Source organism: Beta vulgaris, chromosome 2, assembly GCF_026745355.1.
Source record: "Beta vulgaris subsp. vulgaris cultivar EL10 chromosome 2, EL10.2, whole genome shotgun sequence".
NCBI classification, from domain to species: Eukaryota; Viridiplantae; Streptophyta; class Magnoliopsida; order Caryophyllales; family Amaranthaceae; genus Beta; species Beta vulgaris.
The window spans coordinates 6,678,552-6,695,456 of record NC_079203.1 but is presented as its reverse complement, the minus strand read 5'-3'; the positions used below and the strand labels follow the sequence as shown (position 1 = coordinate 6,695,456).

At 34.9% G+C, this 16,905-nt stretch overlaps 1 protein-coding gene across 3 annotated transcripts; it reads left to right on the top strand.

Annotated features, from left to right (window-relative positions):
* Positions 1-2,878: 2,878 nt before the first annotated feature.
* Positions 2,879-16,794, top strand: LOC104887532 (hypothetical protein). Of its 3 annotated transcripts, XM_010672184.4 has the most exons (15): positions 2,879-3,039; positions 3,171-3,319; positions 4,370-4,471; positions 8,436-8,508; positions 10,975-11,081; positions 11,169-11,292; positions 12,259-12,453; positions 12,870-12,955; positions 13,072-13,179; positions 13,489-13,584; positions 13,677-13,775; positions 13,895-13,969; positions 14,214-14,345; positions 14,434-14,549; positions 16,168-16,794. In XM_010672184.4, exons 1-15 carry the CDS (start codon positions 2,967-2,969, stop codon positions 16,355-16,357), a joined length of 1,725 nt encoding a protein of 574 aa, XP_010670486.1. In that variant the 5' UTR covers positions 2,879-2,966; the 3' UTR covers positions 16,358-16,794. The 3 variants fall into 3 exon arrangements, with proteins under 3 accessions (XP_010670486.1, XP_048495662.1, XP_048495663.1); XM_048639705.2 differs by lacking the exon at positions 12,259-12,453; XM_048639706.2 differs by lacking the exons at positions 13,489-13,584; positions 13,677-13,775.
* The last annotated feature ends 111 nt before the right edge of the window (positions 16,795-16,905 follow it).

The window sequence follows — 16,905 nt, the reverse complement described above, 5'->3', positions numbered from 1 at the left end:
TTAGCGTGAACATGAAACAAAAAAAAAAAACTAGAAATACACAAGAAAATAGGGGCATGTTATCAACCAAAAGGTTGGTGGTGGCTTCTAAGCAGACAAAGAAAACTAGAGTTCTTATGGGTTAAGAACAAAAAAAGTTTGGGAGCTTGTTGTCTCTAAATACTTGGGGGTACTAGAAACACCCTGGATATAAAAAATAAAATGAATAATTCCAACTTTCACTTATCTTTTCAAAAAATTTCTCAACATTGTATTATTTTAAAATAACTGAACTCTTGGGGAAATTTTATTGAAATAATTCAAACTATAGTTTTTATCGCCTTCTTAATCCTTTTTGGGTTATGATATGCATACAAAAATAAGTGTTTGTATTATTAGAAGAATGATTATTCTTGAATAATCTTTAGGAGCATTACTATTTACTGTCCGTATTTTTTAAAAAACGCAAGAATATTTTTAAAAAATTTCCTAAACTACCCCTATGTATTCTCACTCACTCTTACTCATTCTCTCTCTCCTACTCTCACTCTCATTCTCACTTTCTCTCACCTCACCCCAACCACCATAGCAAACACCACCACCAGAACCACCACCACGACAGAGGCAACATCAACACCACTGTGAGACCCACCCCACCACCACCACTACCACAAAATGCCAGAAAAACATGAGTTTTTGTTCTATTTTTGCTGAAAAAATCCACCACCCCCATTGTTAGTACGTAACATGCTGGAAAAATTTGCTTGGTTTCCTTCATCGAATTTGTTTTTCCATTTCCTCCACCATGATAACGAACTTTTTTTTTCCTATCCTCCACCAAGGAACACAAAATAGATCTTCATTTTCTCCATAGAGGAACGAAAATCCATTTCGTACGAAATTGATTTTCGTTCCTCCATGGAGGAAACGGAATTTTGTTTCGTTTCCTCGGTGGAGGAAATGAAAAAAAAGTTTGTTACCATACCTTGTTGGTGGAAAAAAAATTTAAAAGACTAACCACATTCCGTTTGTGGTTGTTCGTGATAGCGAGGTGGTGCTTTGGTGGTTGTCCGTGGTGGTGGTGCGCGAGTGTGGCTCCGGTGGTGGTTGTCCGGCGGTTGTGGAGGTCCGAGAGATGGAGTGAGGTGAAGTTGGATGAGAGGTGAGGGAGTAAGAGTGGGGTGAAAGGGGAGGGGTATGGGAGGCATTTCAAGGAAAAAATACAAGTGATTTTTAGTAAATACGGGCGGTAAAATAGCGATTGAGAACTTTAGTTAGGATTATTTTTAAAAGATATGTGAAAGTTGGAATCATCAATAACAATCTTATTATGAGCTTGATGAATGCCCACAAATTTTGACAAATAAGTTACATAAACATTGAATGCTGCTTTTTTTTTATGCTACAAGAAAAAATGTTATGACACCCTTGTATTAAGGGAGTGACTTAACGAATCAAGAAGAACGAAACAATTACATGCAGGATCAGCTCCAACAACAACATCAACCGTGGCAACATAAATAGAGTGACCCCTTTTGAAAGATAATCTGCTATACTATTGAGTCCAAAAAATGTGATCAATGGAGTAAATAGTGAATTGATTTGTGATGAGAGTTTGTATAATTCATGCATGGACTAGAGCAAGGATGTATATATCATTGGTTCCTCCTCCTACTTGTCTCCTTCAACATAGAAGTTATGAATATAGAGAGTTTGAGCAAGGATGAGGCAATTATGCAATTTCTAGGCTTCAACAACAAGAGCTGAAATGTGACCAAATTGATGGGCTTGGGCTACCAAAACTTGTCCATCAAAGTTACGGATGATAACATCAGCTGAAGTGGAGGAACCAATGATAGATCCATCAAAGTTTAGATTGAGATATCATCAAGGAGGAGGATGCCATGAACAGAAATTCGGGAGGGAGACTTGCAAGAAGGAAAAGAAGAAATAGTGAAAAAGGTTTATGCCATTGTACGAGCAGTTCTCATTCCTGTGGTAGATGTCAAGCTCTATAGTTTACACGACCAATGGTAATCATGCTATTTTCTAAAACAAAGAATTACGTATCTCCAAATACTCCAAAGGCTTTAACTTATCAAGTCAATAACCCTAGGATGGTAACACAAATTATTAAGACATAGCTCAAGTATCAACATAATGTTCGGTGTTATTTCTCCAAGCCAATAGGCTATAATTGAGCAATGTTGACTTGCAAAATTGTAAAAACACAATAAATACTTGTAGCATAAATATGACATTTGCTTTAAGTTATCTCACACTCACGACAAGAGAGTAAAATATCAATTTCCAACACAAATTTGCCAAGTTATCCTAAATAATCACGTTGATATGTGAATAATGATATATCACACTGATAATTTATATAATTTGTAAAAAACTGATATGGACATGGTCCACACTAAATTAGTGTGAACCTAATGTTAATTATTGTGATTTATAAAAAAAAATTTACTATATAGAAAAATAGAGATAAAGATGAGTAAATATAGATTGTAAAGTTTGACTATGTGAAAAAAAAGTCACAAAATGAAAATTTTATTATGATAAACTAATGTAAGAAAGATTGACTATATTAAAAAAAGAAACGATCACTATGGTAGATAGTAATTACATAGTGTAACTTAAGATTTTAAAAGGTTACTATATGAAAAAAAGGATTACTATGTTATGTAATTGATTTTGGTCCACAATAACATTATTGTGGACTAAATCCACGCAAAACTAACTCATCTAATTTTTCTCTACAGCATAAAAAGTTATTTTATAACTAAGTATGCACTATTCATAAATCACTATAATTATTCGTTATTTTCTCCAAATTTGCAGTATTACCATCTTTTTACCCCTAATTTCACAACAAATTTCAAATATTTGGCTAAATAATCAATTTTTGAGTGAAAAATTAGCTAGTCCTATGCAACTCCCTTTCTCTCTCTTCCCATTCTACTGGAGTACCGGGCATAATGAGCACGGTTCTCCTGGTATCGTCTTTTGTAGTGTTCATTCTCTCCATATTGCTCCTTCATCCATTTTCTGGTAAATTTTACATTTTCTTTATCTCTCTTTTGCTGAATTCATATCATTTAGACTAACTATTATACTTAATCACTTTTTATTTCCGAGTAATAATTACTATACAAACTGATAATTAATGTTTAATTACACAGAGTGGTTGAAATTCAAAGAAGCAGAAATTGCAGATTTATTAGTTACAAATGCTTTCATTTACACCAGCGACCCTTCTTTTCCGGTCGCTAACTCTATGGCCATTAAAAATGGCCGGATTTTGGGTCTTGGGAACTACTCCTCACTTCAGGTTTCCTCTCTTTTTCGTCCTTGGGTCTCTTTGCATTTCTTTTTACCCAAATTAGTACATATATATGTCCGTATGATACTATGATGAGAACCATAGGCACGATGAATATGAAGTACTTGATTATGAACCTAAAGACCAATACCAATGAACATGTACCAACATAGATGTACATATGTTCATATATTTGTTCATTTGGTTTGTTATCCATGTATATGTGTTCATTTTGGCTTGTTATCCATGTACATATGTGCACCCATGCTCTATGTGCTAGCAATGTGCACCAAATAGGCTTTGTTCTTTTTAGGAATAGTTGACGCTACTTGTTATAAGTATGGTCGATTTGCTTTAAAAGGACCCGACTTTTGATTATCTTAGAACGTTCCCAACTCTGGAAGTCTCTTTCCATAACGGTCCTTTACCTCAATTAGCCTATCAAATCGGTTTATTATGATACGTTTCATAAAGTTTAATTTTTTTAAGACAAAGGGCGGTTTTGGAAAGAACCTCTAAAGTTGACCATCTAAAATATTAAAAAATTGGGACCTTTTAAAGCAACTCGGCTAATAGTTGGGACTGGTAGTGTTAATTTATTCTTTGTTTTTATGGGGTTCGTGTTGTTGATGATTATAGCGGGGTAACCAAATATGTCACATTTGTTAAAATTTGTAATTGGATGGCTGAATCTATAATTGGAGTAGTTTAATCTAATACCATTGATGTCTTTGTCTCTTTAATTTGTGAAATTTGATGATGATGAGACCGTCGATTCACTATATAGTGGATGATTTATTATACAACCAAAGGTGGTAAATTTACAGTTAGAAAGAGTTGTGATTATTGCTATAACTAACGGGTAGGTCTCTTCATTACAATGAGTGTAATAAACTTGTTCCTGGTATAAAATTTGGCTTATTAATATGATTAACAAAAAGCCAGCCTTAAAAAAGAAAAGAATAACTATTACATTTTTCTATTTTCTTATCACAAATTACAAATTTTCATACTTACACTTACAGCAGTTGTATTGATTATTATGATGCTGTATTGAAGGGATTAGAAGGGAGCAAAACTGAAAAGTTGAATCTAGAAGGAAAGATTGTAGTTCCTGGATTTATAGATTCCCACTTGCACTTGCTTTATGGTGGACTGCAGGTTCGTCTACCACTAAACGTCTTCTTACCAGTTCTGTTAATTTTGCTTTTGTCGTACAGCTTTGTGATTGGAAACATGTCGTCTCTTTGTTAAATTTGTAATCCCCTTTTCCCTAAGAGTTGCTGATTAGCGTATTTGTAAAAAGGTGGCATGTAGCCCAACTATTTGGTAGTATAATAGTATCATTTTGGGCTTGGCTATGCATATTTTATGTATTGTACTCCAGCTGTTCTATATTGACAGCCCTGAGGAGTGATACATTGTGCAGTGTGTGTGTGTGGATATAGTGTATGTGGATTGATAATCCATGTACAAGTGTTCTCGTTTGATGTTTGTAGCATATATTAGGAGCTAAAAGGGATTTTTCTTGATTGGATGGGGGAGCATTCTGGAAATATAACTCTAACCTTGAGTCCAAGCCTTGTGCATAGTTGACACTCCTAGTCTTGGAGACTAAATTATGTTCATAGTTTATAAATGCACTAGTTGTAAGATTGATATTACTGATGCGGTTTACTGATAACCTTTTAAAATTACAAAGTTGATATTATTAGATGTGACTTTACTATAACCTTTTATAATAGTAAAATTGATATCATTTAAATATTGATATAACTCTAACATGAGCAAATTTACATTGTAACTTTAATTTTTATTTATTAAATTAACAGTCAAAACTACCAAACGTGGACTCTTAAAGGTCAATAGGATGGGATTAACTAGTCTAGATAACATGAAATCTTGGGCTTATGTTCTATCAAGGACCTTACCCAAGGCTGAAATTACAAATCTTCTCAAACTCCTGAGTCTCGAGTCAGAAGATGGGAACATAACCGACCAATCCCACCTTGCAGCTTAATATTGACATACACATAACACACTCTTCATGTTAGAAATTTTAGGCTACATTTTACTTCGGTCTCCGTATTTCATCAACATTCACATAAGTTTTTTAAAGGATGTTGAAAATGGGTATACTAGTCTAGGTAACAATACAATTAAGGAAATTAGATTTTGTAGCGAGGTCACGGTAGTGGTTTTTTTGTCCAGAAGTGGCTTATATTGGATTTATGGAACAGATTGCGGGCAACATGGCATGAATTGTTTCTAGAAATTCACATCACTGGGCTTTAACCTCATTCGCAATTTCTAAGTTTATGAAGTATATGTTTCAACATAATATGAGTTTATGACCATATATTTCACAAAGTGTGGGTTATATAATTGTGAACAATTAATTATAATATAATAACAATAAAACTAATATGAACCCGGTGCACACTAATTAGTGTGCACCCGATCCATATCACGTGAGTTTATGATATAGTGTATGTTAAAATGATATAGTGTATGTTAAAATGATATAGTGTATATTAAAATGATATAGTGTATATGTTAAAATGATATAGTGTATGTTAAAATGATAGTGTATATTAAAATGATATAGTGTATGTTACAGTGTATGTTAAAGTGATATAGTGTATGTTAAAGTGATATAGTGTATGTTATAATGATATAGTGTATGTTAAAGTGATATAGTGTGTGTTAAAGTGATATAGTGTGTGTTAAAATGATATAATGTATGTTACAATGATATAGTGTATGTTAAAGTGATATAGTGTATGTTAAAGTGATATAGTGTATGTTAAAGTGATTTAGTGTGTGTTAAAATGATATAGTGTATGTTACAATGATATAGTGTATGTTAAAGTGATATAGTGTGTGTTATGGTCACGTGCCTGGGCCTGGTCCACACTATTTTTAGTGTGAACCGGGTCCACGCAAGTCGGATTGATATAATAACATGTTTTGTTAACTATGTAATGTATTAGTAAAATACTCCGCCAGTTCTGACATATGAACAAGCATAAAAGGAAATTATTGTTCTAACGTGGTGAGCCATCTTTACATAATAGATGTCAGACAACAGGATGAGAAGGATTTGATATTTATTGCGATGTTTTGTAACAAAGTTCTACGTTACAACTCCGAAATCCATCATTGCTCGGCCATTTTGTATTTTAATAGCCGAACTTTAAGTCCATGCATACAAGATACAACTATATATGTTTTTAATAATTTTGCGGAGACAATTTCCTAACATGAACACAAAGTATGAACAAATCTAAAGAGTTGTGATGTGATAATGAATTTTAGATTCTTTTTTGAAGAATAGTCCAATGGTTAATTTATAGCTCTCTACTACGTTGTTCGGAATGATAATAATGACCGAAGTTGACAAGATTTGAGTTTTGACTAAAGAATTTTAATGTGGCCTATTAATATGGTGGAGGGAGGTTCTTAGCATGTAATCAGATTTGCTTGTATTGTAAAAAAGTATTTTAATAGTCTTATATAAGAAGGAAAGGCCAATTCTTTTTTTTAAAAAAAAAGAAGGAAAGGCTAAAAATCAAGAATAGCACTTTCATTGTGCAAATTGGATTAACATAAGTTAGCATCATGAAAAAGATTATCAATGTGTTGGGATTAATCGAATATTTGAGTACTATGCAGTCTTATACATAGGCTGAAGCTGTTTGAAACTAATCCCTCAAAAATGGTGGTTGGCTGGAATATGAGGCAGCCTACTGATCGGCTAAGTTTCATGGCACAAGTGTGGCGTTGGCTGACACATTTGCCTATAAATTATATTCAAATTAATTGTCATATGTAATATCTTGTATAACAACTTAACAAGGATCTTGAAATTGAATATTTACTTGTCTGGTCATCGGAAAAGAGCTATTTAATCATCAAAGTAATGAAAATGTATCACATGGGTTGAGTGGCTAGGTAAGGTTAATGTTATGAACTAACATAAATTGGACACCATTAATGGTAGAAAATTAGGAAGAAGAAGAGTATTTGCTTGGTAAACTGAAATTACAGCAATATACTACCTCTGTTTTTATTTAGTTGCAACATTTTGACTTTCACGCTTGCCAATATACAATTTCAAATCGTTTTATCTCTAATTGTATGCAAGTAAAAATTATAAAAATTTGATATTATGAAAGCTTACATCGAAACGAATCAAACAAGACCCCACATGACTATATTTTGTTTAACATATAAATCAATAAATGTGGTCAAATAAGAGAACATGAATAGTGTAATTTGTCAAATGTTGCAACTAAAAAAGAACGGAGGAAGTAATAGATAAATACAAGCTTTCGAGAGGCTTGCTCTCTCCCAAAATAACTCTTAAAAGTTCACTAAAAACACTCAACAAATTTCAGCATGTCTTTCCCTTTTTTATTACCCCTATATATAGAGTATTTCCCTTAATAACCTACCTAGCTTATGCCCCAAGCTATTAATCGAGATAATACCTAAATTACCCTCCCCCTAATATCAGTTCATTACAGTTAAGTTTGACCTTAAAGTGAAAATCTTATAACGGCATAATTCTTGAAATTCTCACCTAAACTTACATGGTGAAATCAGCTTTAGCATGGAAGCTATGTATTTTTCGGTTCAGGATTGATATTCACCCAAATTTTTTCCATCAAATATGCTTTCCTGAAAAGATACTTGGTAGTATAGCTTTAGTGACTACCTTTTGCAAAGTGATGCCACATTGTGTTGTTTAACACAAGTATTAACTTATTTAAGACGAGCATTGTTTTGTAAGAAAAATAATAACAATTGTGTATAGCAAGTACAAGCATTCCTTATATCCCCAAGAAGCTCTTTTCTTTTTGAATCTTGTACATTTATATGAAGTGTTGAAATCTTGTTTTTTCATGGTTCTGACCTGTTTTTTCGTTAATGGATGACATTTGTCCTTTATGTAATGTAGCCCTTGCAATTCTTTTCAAAGAAAGAAAAAACGAAAGAAAGAAAATCTCACATGTCAGACCCCATGTATTCTATGAAATATCACTGCTAGGCTGCTAAGTCCTTCTGTACACTAAATGTTAGTTATCCATCCTCTTTGATATCTGTCATCAACCTTAAGCAGATGACACAAGTGGAACTCCAAGGTGTCAGTACGAAACAAGAGTTTATAATGAAGATTGAAACAGCAGTCAAAAGTAAGTCATTTGCTGAAAATATATCAAGTAAAAGGTTGAAATGAAGTATGCAGTTTTTAATTTATCTTGCCACATTATGTCTCAGTATTCCTTCTAATTTAAAGAGATTTTGAATTGTGGTACAAAGAAGTAGCAGAAAGAACTTCTAGTAGAATAGAAATAGATGCAGAAAGGGATAGAGGATTACCAGGACGGTCACAGTTTGAAATACACCAAACTGGAAAGGAGCCTAATCATCGTTAAATAGAGGAAGTGGATTTTTTTTTGTCTAATCAACCATTTTTAGAGTCTATGCGCTATGTTTTTTTTGTCAAATATTGATGGTTGAACCAAAATAGAAATATTTTTATGATGGAAAACCATTACTAGATTATATTGTATGTGAGCAAAGGGAATCAGCACAATCCCATCTTAAAATAACCATGAAAACATAACTTGTTGGTGGGCAGGTGTAGTCCATGCAGGCAAGAATAGTCTGCATAAGAACAATCTTTGTAGATCTACAACCTGCTGCTACTAGTCTCCTTCTATGCATTGCCTAATAATGATGCTCCAAAATGACACCAAGAAGATTCGATTGATTATACAAGGGAGAAGTACAGGTTATGACACTTTTATGGAAAGTTAGAAACCATTCACTAACTTAGCATGATTTGTGGCAAGTCAACCACATTTTTAATTGTTGGCACAAGCAAAAGCTCTCATTATTGAACCTTCCCATATTACATTAATGTCTTTGTTACAAGAAGTGCCTAAACTTTTCCTGCATGGGTTCCCTTATTTGAATTTTCTTAAATATTAAAGTGGAAAAGTGCCACCGGATTCCTTTGTGATTCCGGCATTCCCCAAAGATTGAAGGGAAAGTTCTACCGCACTGCAATTAGGCCTGCTTTGTTATATGGCACCGAATGTTGGGCGGTGAAACAATGCCACGTTCATAAGATGAACGTGGCGGAGATGCGTATGTTGCGGTGGATGTGTGGCCACACAAGGAAGGACCAATTAAGAAATGAAGTGATCCGGGAAAAAGTTGGAGTTGCATCCATTGAAGAAAAGATGAGGGAGAATCGGTTAAGATGGTTTGGTCATGTGAAATTAGGAGATACACCGGTGAGAAGAATTGAAGAGTGGAGGAGTAATCAAATTGTAAAGGGTAGGGGAAGACCTAAGATGACTTGGCTGAGGGTAATTGAAAGTGATATGAGGTTACTTGGGATTGAGGAGAGCATGACGTTGGATAAAAGTGGGTGGAGGGGTAGTATCTATGTGGAGTAAGGGGTCTGATTACTGCATTTATTTGTTTTTCTCAATTGTGTTGGTATTAAAACCTTTTGTTGAAAACCTTTTCTAAACACTTTTTGGTGTAAACCTTGTTTTCAAAAAAAAAAAAAAAAAAAAAAAAAAATTTATCACTCTTGACGATGCCATCTCCTCTGGTCACGATTCCAGTTGACGATTCATGTTAGCCGACTCCAATCACCTTGGGAATAAGGCTTAGTTGTTGTTGTATACAAGCATATATGTGGTAATAGTTTTCTAAGCTTAGGCCTTATTTGGTAAATGATTTTTTGCTAGCTGTTTGGTTGACTTTTCAGCCAAGCACTGTCTGGTTTTTTGATTTTCATTGAGGTGAAAAGCTGGATTTTGAGCCTAGATGAAAAAGGTGCTTTAAGTAACTTTTTATTATTGATGTTTGGCTTTTTTGCTCAAAGGTTGTCTAATTTGCAAATAGTTAGCTAGCAACCAGCAGCCGATTCTGCAAACATCTTATACACAGTGAATACTAACAGTTGCTTCTGCAAAATCTTTATAAACAGCCAATACTAACAGCTAATTCCGCGAAAGCTTATAAACAATCAATACTGCCAGCTGCCTACAAGCCAATTGAACCAGTCAACTATTGACGTATTGATTGCAAACAAGGCCATAATTTGTCTGTAACAGGCACGTGACAAGATTTTCTGGTTGTCCATTTGATGAAAGGTTATTTATTTCAGTGTTTCATTTTGTGAAATGCTAACAACTCTATGTAAGATTTAGTTTGAAGATGGATGGAGTTGTTAAATCTCAGTACATCTTTTGCGTTCACCCTTTTCAATAAGTAACCATTTAAGTTGAGAAAAGTTATTTGTCTTAAGGCTTGGTTGGTGCAACACTTGCTGTAAGGAGGCTGATGATATACCTCTGGATCTTCATGATAAGATAGATCCAAACTTAGCTATTTGTTTAGTAGAATTCAAAACCTATGTGGCTGCTTTATTATTGGGAAACTAAACTGGACTAGAGTATCAGAAAATTTGACAATGAAATAGGACGGTAGTGATTTGGACAAGGGTCGTTAAATTGATTTTGAATTCCTTTTTTTTTTTCTAGTATAGGTTTCTTTCATTAGATGCCTTGTCCTGTGGCCGTTCTCTTTCTTGCTAATCAATTAAATTTCCGTTTCTTATCTAAAAAACATTGCAGGTAAGAAAGAAGGTGTTTGGATTTTGGGTGGTGGATGGAACAATGATTTATGGGGTGGAGAACTGCCAATGGCAAATTGGATTGATGATATCAGTCCTCAAAATCCTGTAAATTTCAAACCTTCAAATTTGACATGGTTTTCCAGTTTTTCTTTTTAAATGCCGTTTAAATAACTATGCTATTCTATCTTGCAGGTTTGGTTATCAAGAATGGATGGTCATATGGGCTTGGCTAATTCACTGGCACTTCAGAAGGCTGGAATTACTCGAGAAACAAAAGATCCACCTGGTGGCACTTTAACCAGGACGGCAGATGGAGGTACATTTCAGGTTTATGTTGATTCATATTTTTTCGAGTATATTACAAGGGGGGAGGTACCTGTATGGATGCACATCTGAGCATGAGAGCCTTTTACCTGAAGAATGACTATAGCACAATTACTTGGACAACTTGGAAAATATTTCTACCTAATGATCTTGCAGAGGCGCGTGAGTTGTGAGTGCGGGAAACTCGATGCGCATGACAATCTGCAGTTTGCAGACCCAACAAGGCTGTATGACGAAGTGTCGTTTTCTCTGTACTGTCAGTTGATGACAATTATGTGAAAGAATTTGTGGTCGTTTTTGGGACTAGTTGGCTGCTCTACTCTGTGGATCATTTGATTGCAGGTCTATTATACGAGCTTAGGCATAACTGCATAAGGATATGAAAAGTGTCTGATAAGCTGCATTTTTGGATATACTTTGGGTTATTTGGCTGGAGAGGAATAATAATATTTTTTGAGATTAGGTGTTTAAACTGGTTTCATAATGGGGTCAGGTTGTGTAATCAGCTTCTCTTTAGGCTCACGCTGTTGGGGCTTTCCCTGACGTCTTTGAAAAGTAACTTGTTATCAACACTTTTTTTTTCTGATGATGATGATGGAGGTGGAGTTCTGATTTCTTTTTCCAGGGTTATGATCTCCACCCCCATCCCCACCCCCATCCAAAAGAGAAACAAAGAAGAAAAAGCGTTTAAGGTGGAAAAAAAGCTATTGTCTTTGAAGAGGTATTTACCTAACTTTGGTGATGTTTCAGGGTATAATGTGTTGTTCAACATTACTTTGTGAGTTTTTCCATTGTCAAGGCAAGAAAGCTATCATCTCTGTAAGAGATACTTGGTCCTGTGTTTGGTGTCTTTTTCCATGGTATCACAAATTGCTCAATATAACTCTGGCCTCTGGGTGCTGACGTTGTCTTCAAGCTTGATGAGAGCACTTACTCCTTTGTTGCTTTCTTCGTTCAGAGCCTGCCGGTTTGCTGATAGATGCTGCAAGGCAGTTAATTCTTCCCAGTGTCCCAGAACCCACCCTTGATGAAAGGAGGGAAGCATTATTAAGGGCCAGCAATTATGCGTTGACAAAAGGGGTAACAACAGTGGTTGATATGGGAAGATATCTTCCTGGTTCTTCAACAGAGCTATCATGGCAAGATTTTACAGGTTTTGAAGTATAATAATTGTGCATACCTGTACTATAGTTCTAAAAAAGTCGTTAGAAGTTAGTAATCTTGTATATGATCTTTCTAGAGTGGTTTTCACGGTCTACATGCTATTCACACATAACATATATTTGTTATGAGCATAAACTATTTGAAATAACATCATAGGATATCGTGAAATCGTGAACACTTAAAACAAACTATGTTTCCTCTTGAAAGAACTTTTTGTCCAGCCACAAGCGGTCAAGTAACTAATTGAAATTTGTACAAGCGAAATGGCAAATCTTGGAATTCCTTTCTTAAAAATAGATGTTTTACTCATTGAATTAACCATGTATATTAGCAAGAAAGTAATTTTCACTTTCTCCTCATGCTCAATTTTCAAATAACTTTTTATTCTCCTACAAATGTTTGCAGATGTCTATGATTGGGCAAATACCTCTGGAAATATGATCATCAGAGTTTGTCTATTTTTCCCCCTTGAAACCTGGTCACGTTTGTCTGTAAGTACTTATTGACAAGTCTATATTTATTTGTTTGTTCTAAATCTTGTTTAGAAGAAATTCTGTTTATCTATATGTTTAAGCTTGTCAAGGTCTTACATATACTGCTCAATCAGGATCTTGTGCAGAAGACAGGTCGTATGGTTAGCCAATGGATTTACCTTGGTGGTGTCAAGGCTTTCTTTGATGGATCACTGGGCTCAAACAGTGCCCTCTTTTATGAGGTTAGCATGCAAAAGGAAGTTAATATCTATGTATATACTGAGATTGGTCATTTTGGTCTTCATGAGTGCTTAGGTGTTGGGCATCAGATTTAGCAATTCTAGAATTCACAAGATTAAAGTTGTGAATATGATAAACGAGCTGGGTACTCTTGAATAAGATAGAAGTCGTCTTTATTTGTTTAGTTGGTTGAGCTTTCTGTCTTTAGGGCAGAGGCACTTGTACGCATCCTTGAAAATGTATTTTCATGGCCTTATGCTCTTTGTTCATCTCAAAGATGCCATGTTGAGCAGATGACTTTCCCATTACAGCCATATGCTGACGATCCTGAGAGCTCTGGCCTTCAATTGATGGAACTCGACTATCTAACCAACATGACTGCACTTTGTGACGAGTCTGGGCTGCAGGTGGTCCCTTGACACTGCATTATCTGTTTTTACTCTTAGAACCTGATAAATTTTGATGATAACACTATAAGTGCTTTTCATGACTATATCAGGTTGCCATTCATGCTATTGGTGATAAGGCGAATGCTTTAATCTTGGATATGTATGAGTTAGTTTCTTCTAAAAATGGAAAAAGGGACAGAAGATTTAGGGTAAGATATTATTCACTGCTAACTGTGAACTGGCTGCAAAAATTATTTGACTAACTTGCATTGTTGCATGTCACAACTGAAACATCAGCTTTATGATTTCCTGTTCTTGATAATTTCAGATTGAGCATGCTCAGCATTTGGTACCTGGTTATGTTACTCGATTTGGTAAACAAGGAGTTGTTGCTTCAGTACAGGTTAAATTTTAATTTCAGTTCATACTTGGAAATCATTCATACTTCCTTGCAATTTCTCTCATTACTATTTTACGTAATTACCTTGCCTCTTGCATGATCTTTTTCTTTTTTAAATTTCTACATCTATCTGAAGAGAGGAAATAAAAGACAAAGTACTTTGTCCATCCATGATATATCTGTCTCTCTTCCATCACATTATTTACTGAGAATTGTTCCTGACATAACTCCTTGCAAAATTTGGCAGCCAGAGCACCTTCTTGACGATGCTAATTCTGCAGAAAGAAAATTGGGGAAGCAGCGAGCTGAAAGTGGATCTTATCTCTTCCAGTCACTTCTAGCAAGTCATTCACTGCTAGCTTTCGGCTCTGACTGGCCTGTCAGAACTAAAATTCTTGACCTGTATTATTTTTATTTTTGTTACTTTTCTCAGTGGTGATCTTTGTGTTTTTCTGGCGATGTTTTAGGTTGCAGACATTGATCCCTTGAACACCATTAGGGCAGCGGTGAAGAGGATTCCCCCAACGTGGGAAACATCATGGATTTCATCTGAATGCCTCACACTCAACGATGCACTTGATGCGTAAGGCTCATCAGTTTGTCTTGACATTTATTCAGATTTTGTCTGTCTTTGATGTTTCTTGTGAGCTTACTGTTATGAATTAACATAGCTTGGACACCGTTAATAGTAGAAAATAGGGAAGAAGATAAGTATCTGATTTATAAACTGAAATTACCGCAATATAAAATGATAGTTAGAAGCTTTCGAGAAGCTTGTTCTCTTCCATTGAACTCTTAAAAGCTCACCCAATTTTCTATCAATTTTCAACATGCTTTTCTCTCTCCAATTATCCCTACATGTAGTGTAATTTCCTTAGTACAACTACCTAGCTTATTTCCCAAGCTACTAATTAAGATGATACCTAAATTACCCTCCCCCATAATATCAGTTTATACTTTATAGCACTTACCTTGTTCAATTTCTGAAATCCCACAAAGCTTGATACCAAAACGATTTTGAAGGTCTGTTTGTGAAACGTCATGCATAGAGTTATCTTCTGTTGAGGACATATTTCCAGTAGTAGGAATGTAGGATATAGTATGTCAAGCTAGCTTGGCTTGTCATTCTCGTAACTTGCGGTCCCACCTTCAATCCTCCAACAAGGGGTCCTGCTTCTTCGTTGTATGCGGGGTCCTTCACTTATGGAACAACCGATGATAGGCCTAGCTGGACTGAAAGAATGATTATCCCATCACAACAAGTGGTCTCAAGAGTCAAATCACTTAAACCCCCCCCCCCCCCCCCAAAGTCATGAAACACTGAAAACACCCTTAGGTATGCCGGAGATCACTCTAAAATGCCATTGTGAGTCTGTGTGTGGGCTTGAGCGTCCAATTGCTGTGAGAGATCTATCATCCCTTGCTAGAGGGATGCTCAATACCTTAATATATATAATATATAATATATATATATATATATATATATATATATATATATATATATATATATATATATATATATATATATATTATATATATATATAAGTGAGTTCATATGAGAATGCATACTTATATGAGAAATGAGAATGAATTTTACACGCTATAACTCTTATGAATAATAAGTGATGTAACTCTAATGAAAAAGTGATGTAACTCCAAAAACAAAATATTTAGAAAAAAAATTCAAAAAAAAAAAAATAAATTTTGAATTCAAATTTTTTTAGAGGGATATAACTCTAATGAATAAGTGTTGTAACTCTAAACCAATCGTGTGGTTGAGATTCATTCTCATTTCTCAGGTAAGGAACATTCTCATGTGATCTTATATATATATATATATATATATATATATATATATATATATGCACACACAACCTATATACACTTTCCGTTGTTTTCCACCTCAAAATCATCTCATTTTTTTTGCTAAGCTTTGCTGGTGGTGACACTACTTTTATGGTGTGTTCACTTGATTTCTCAATAACCGTCCTAGGTGCCATGTATACGTGTAAGATTAAAAAGGGATAGACTGAGCTTTTCTTTTTTAAGATGCAGTACATGGTAATGTTACGGACTTCTGATCTTTAGTAATTTGCATTGGCAAGAAATTCACTGGAGCTAAAATTTACTCCTTGTGCAGTTGTGCTTGTGCGTTACTTATATATGATGACCTGGTTCTTAAACATCATACCTGCTTGCAGGCACACGATTTCAGCTGCTCGTGCATGTTTTCTCGACAAAGATATAGGGTCATTATCTCCAGGCAAATTGGCAGATTTCGTTGTATTATCCACAAACTCATGGGAGAAATTGACGGCAGAAGCATTTGCCTCCATTGAGGCTACATATATTGGTGGGGTTAAAGCCTATCCTGCTAAGACTGCAGTGTGAGATAGTCGGAGTGGGGATACACATTTCTTTTGTGAATATTGACGCGAGGACACCTTTTGAAGCTAGAGATCTTGGTCATGCATGATTATGTGTAGGGTTGTCCTTGGATGGTTCTTAGCCTATACTTCCAAGTTTTGTCTGCTTGGAATTCTTTGACTGGAAGCTTGGCTTATCTAGGTTGGTTGGTTGTTTGTGGGATTAGGATATCTCTGGTTGTGAACCATGTTTCTAATATGTAACATGTAAGTTGTTCAAGCAAGATCCAACTGAAATCCAAAGTCCAATTCAGTCTGAACTGAACTCCCAATTAGGATTTGATCGTAGTTCTATATTGGATTCAATAAGGATTTAGGGGTGTTTGGATCCAAAATAAAAAAAATAATTACCGAACTATTCATTGTCATCTTTTTATATATATATATATATATATTTTTTTTTTTGGTACATAATGAAAGTTAGGACACCCTTCTCTCAAGGGAGACTCCTAACGAATCTAGAAGCACTAATTTGTTTAACAAAGGCCGTAGAGATATTCACGTCGACCGAGG

Coding starts and splice junctions, on each gene's coding strand:
- LOC104887532 (XM_010672184.4), top strand. CDS start 2,967: ATGAGCACGGTTCTCCTGGTATCGTCTTTTGTAGTGTTCATTCTCTCC. Junction 11,082..11,168: donor ATATCAGTCCTCAAAATCCT/GTAAATTTCAAA, acceptor TCTATCTTGCAG/GTTTGGTTATCAAGAATGGA. Junction 11,293..12,258: donor AACCAGGACGGCAGATGGAG/GTACATTTCAGG, acceptor TTCTTCGTTCAG/AGCCTGCCGGTTTGCTGATA.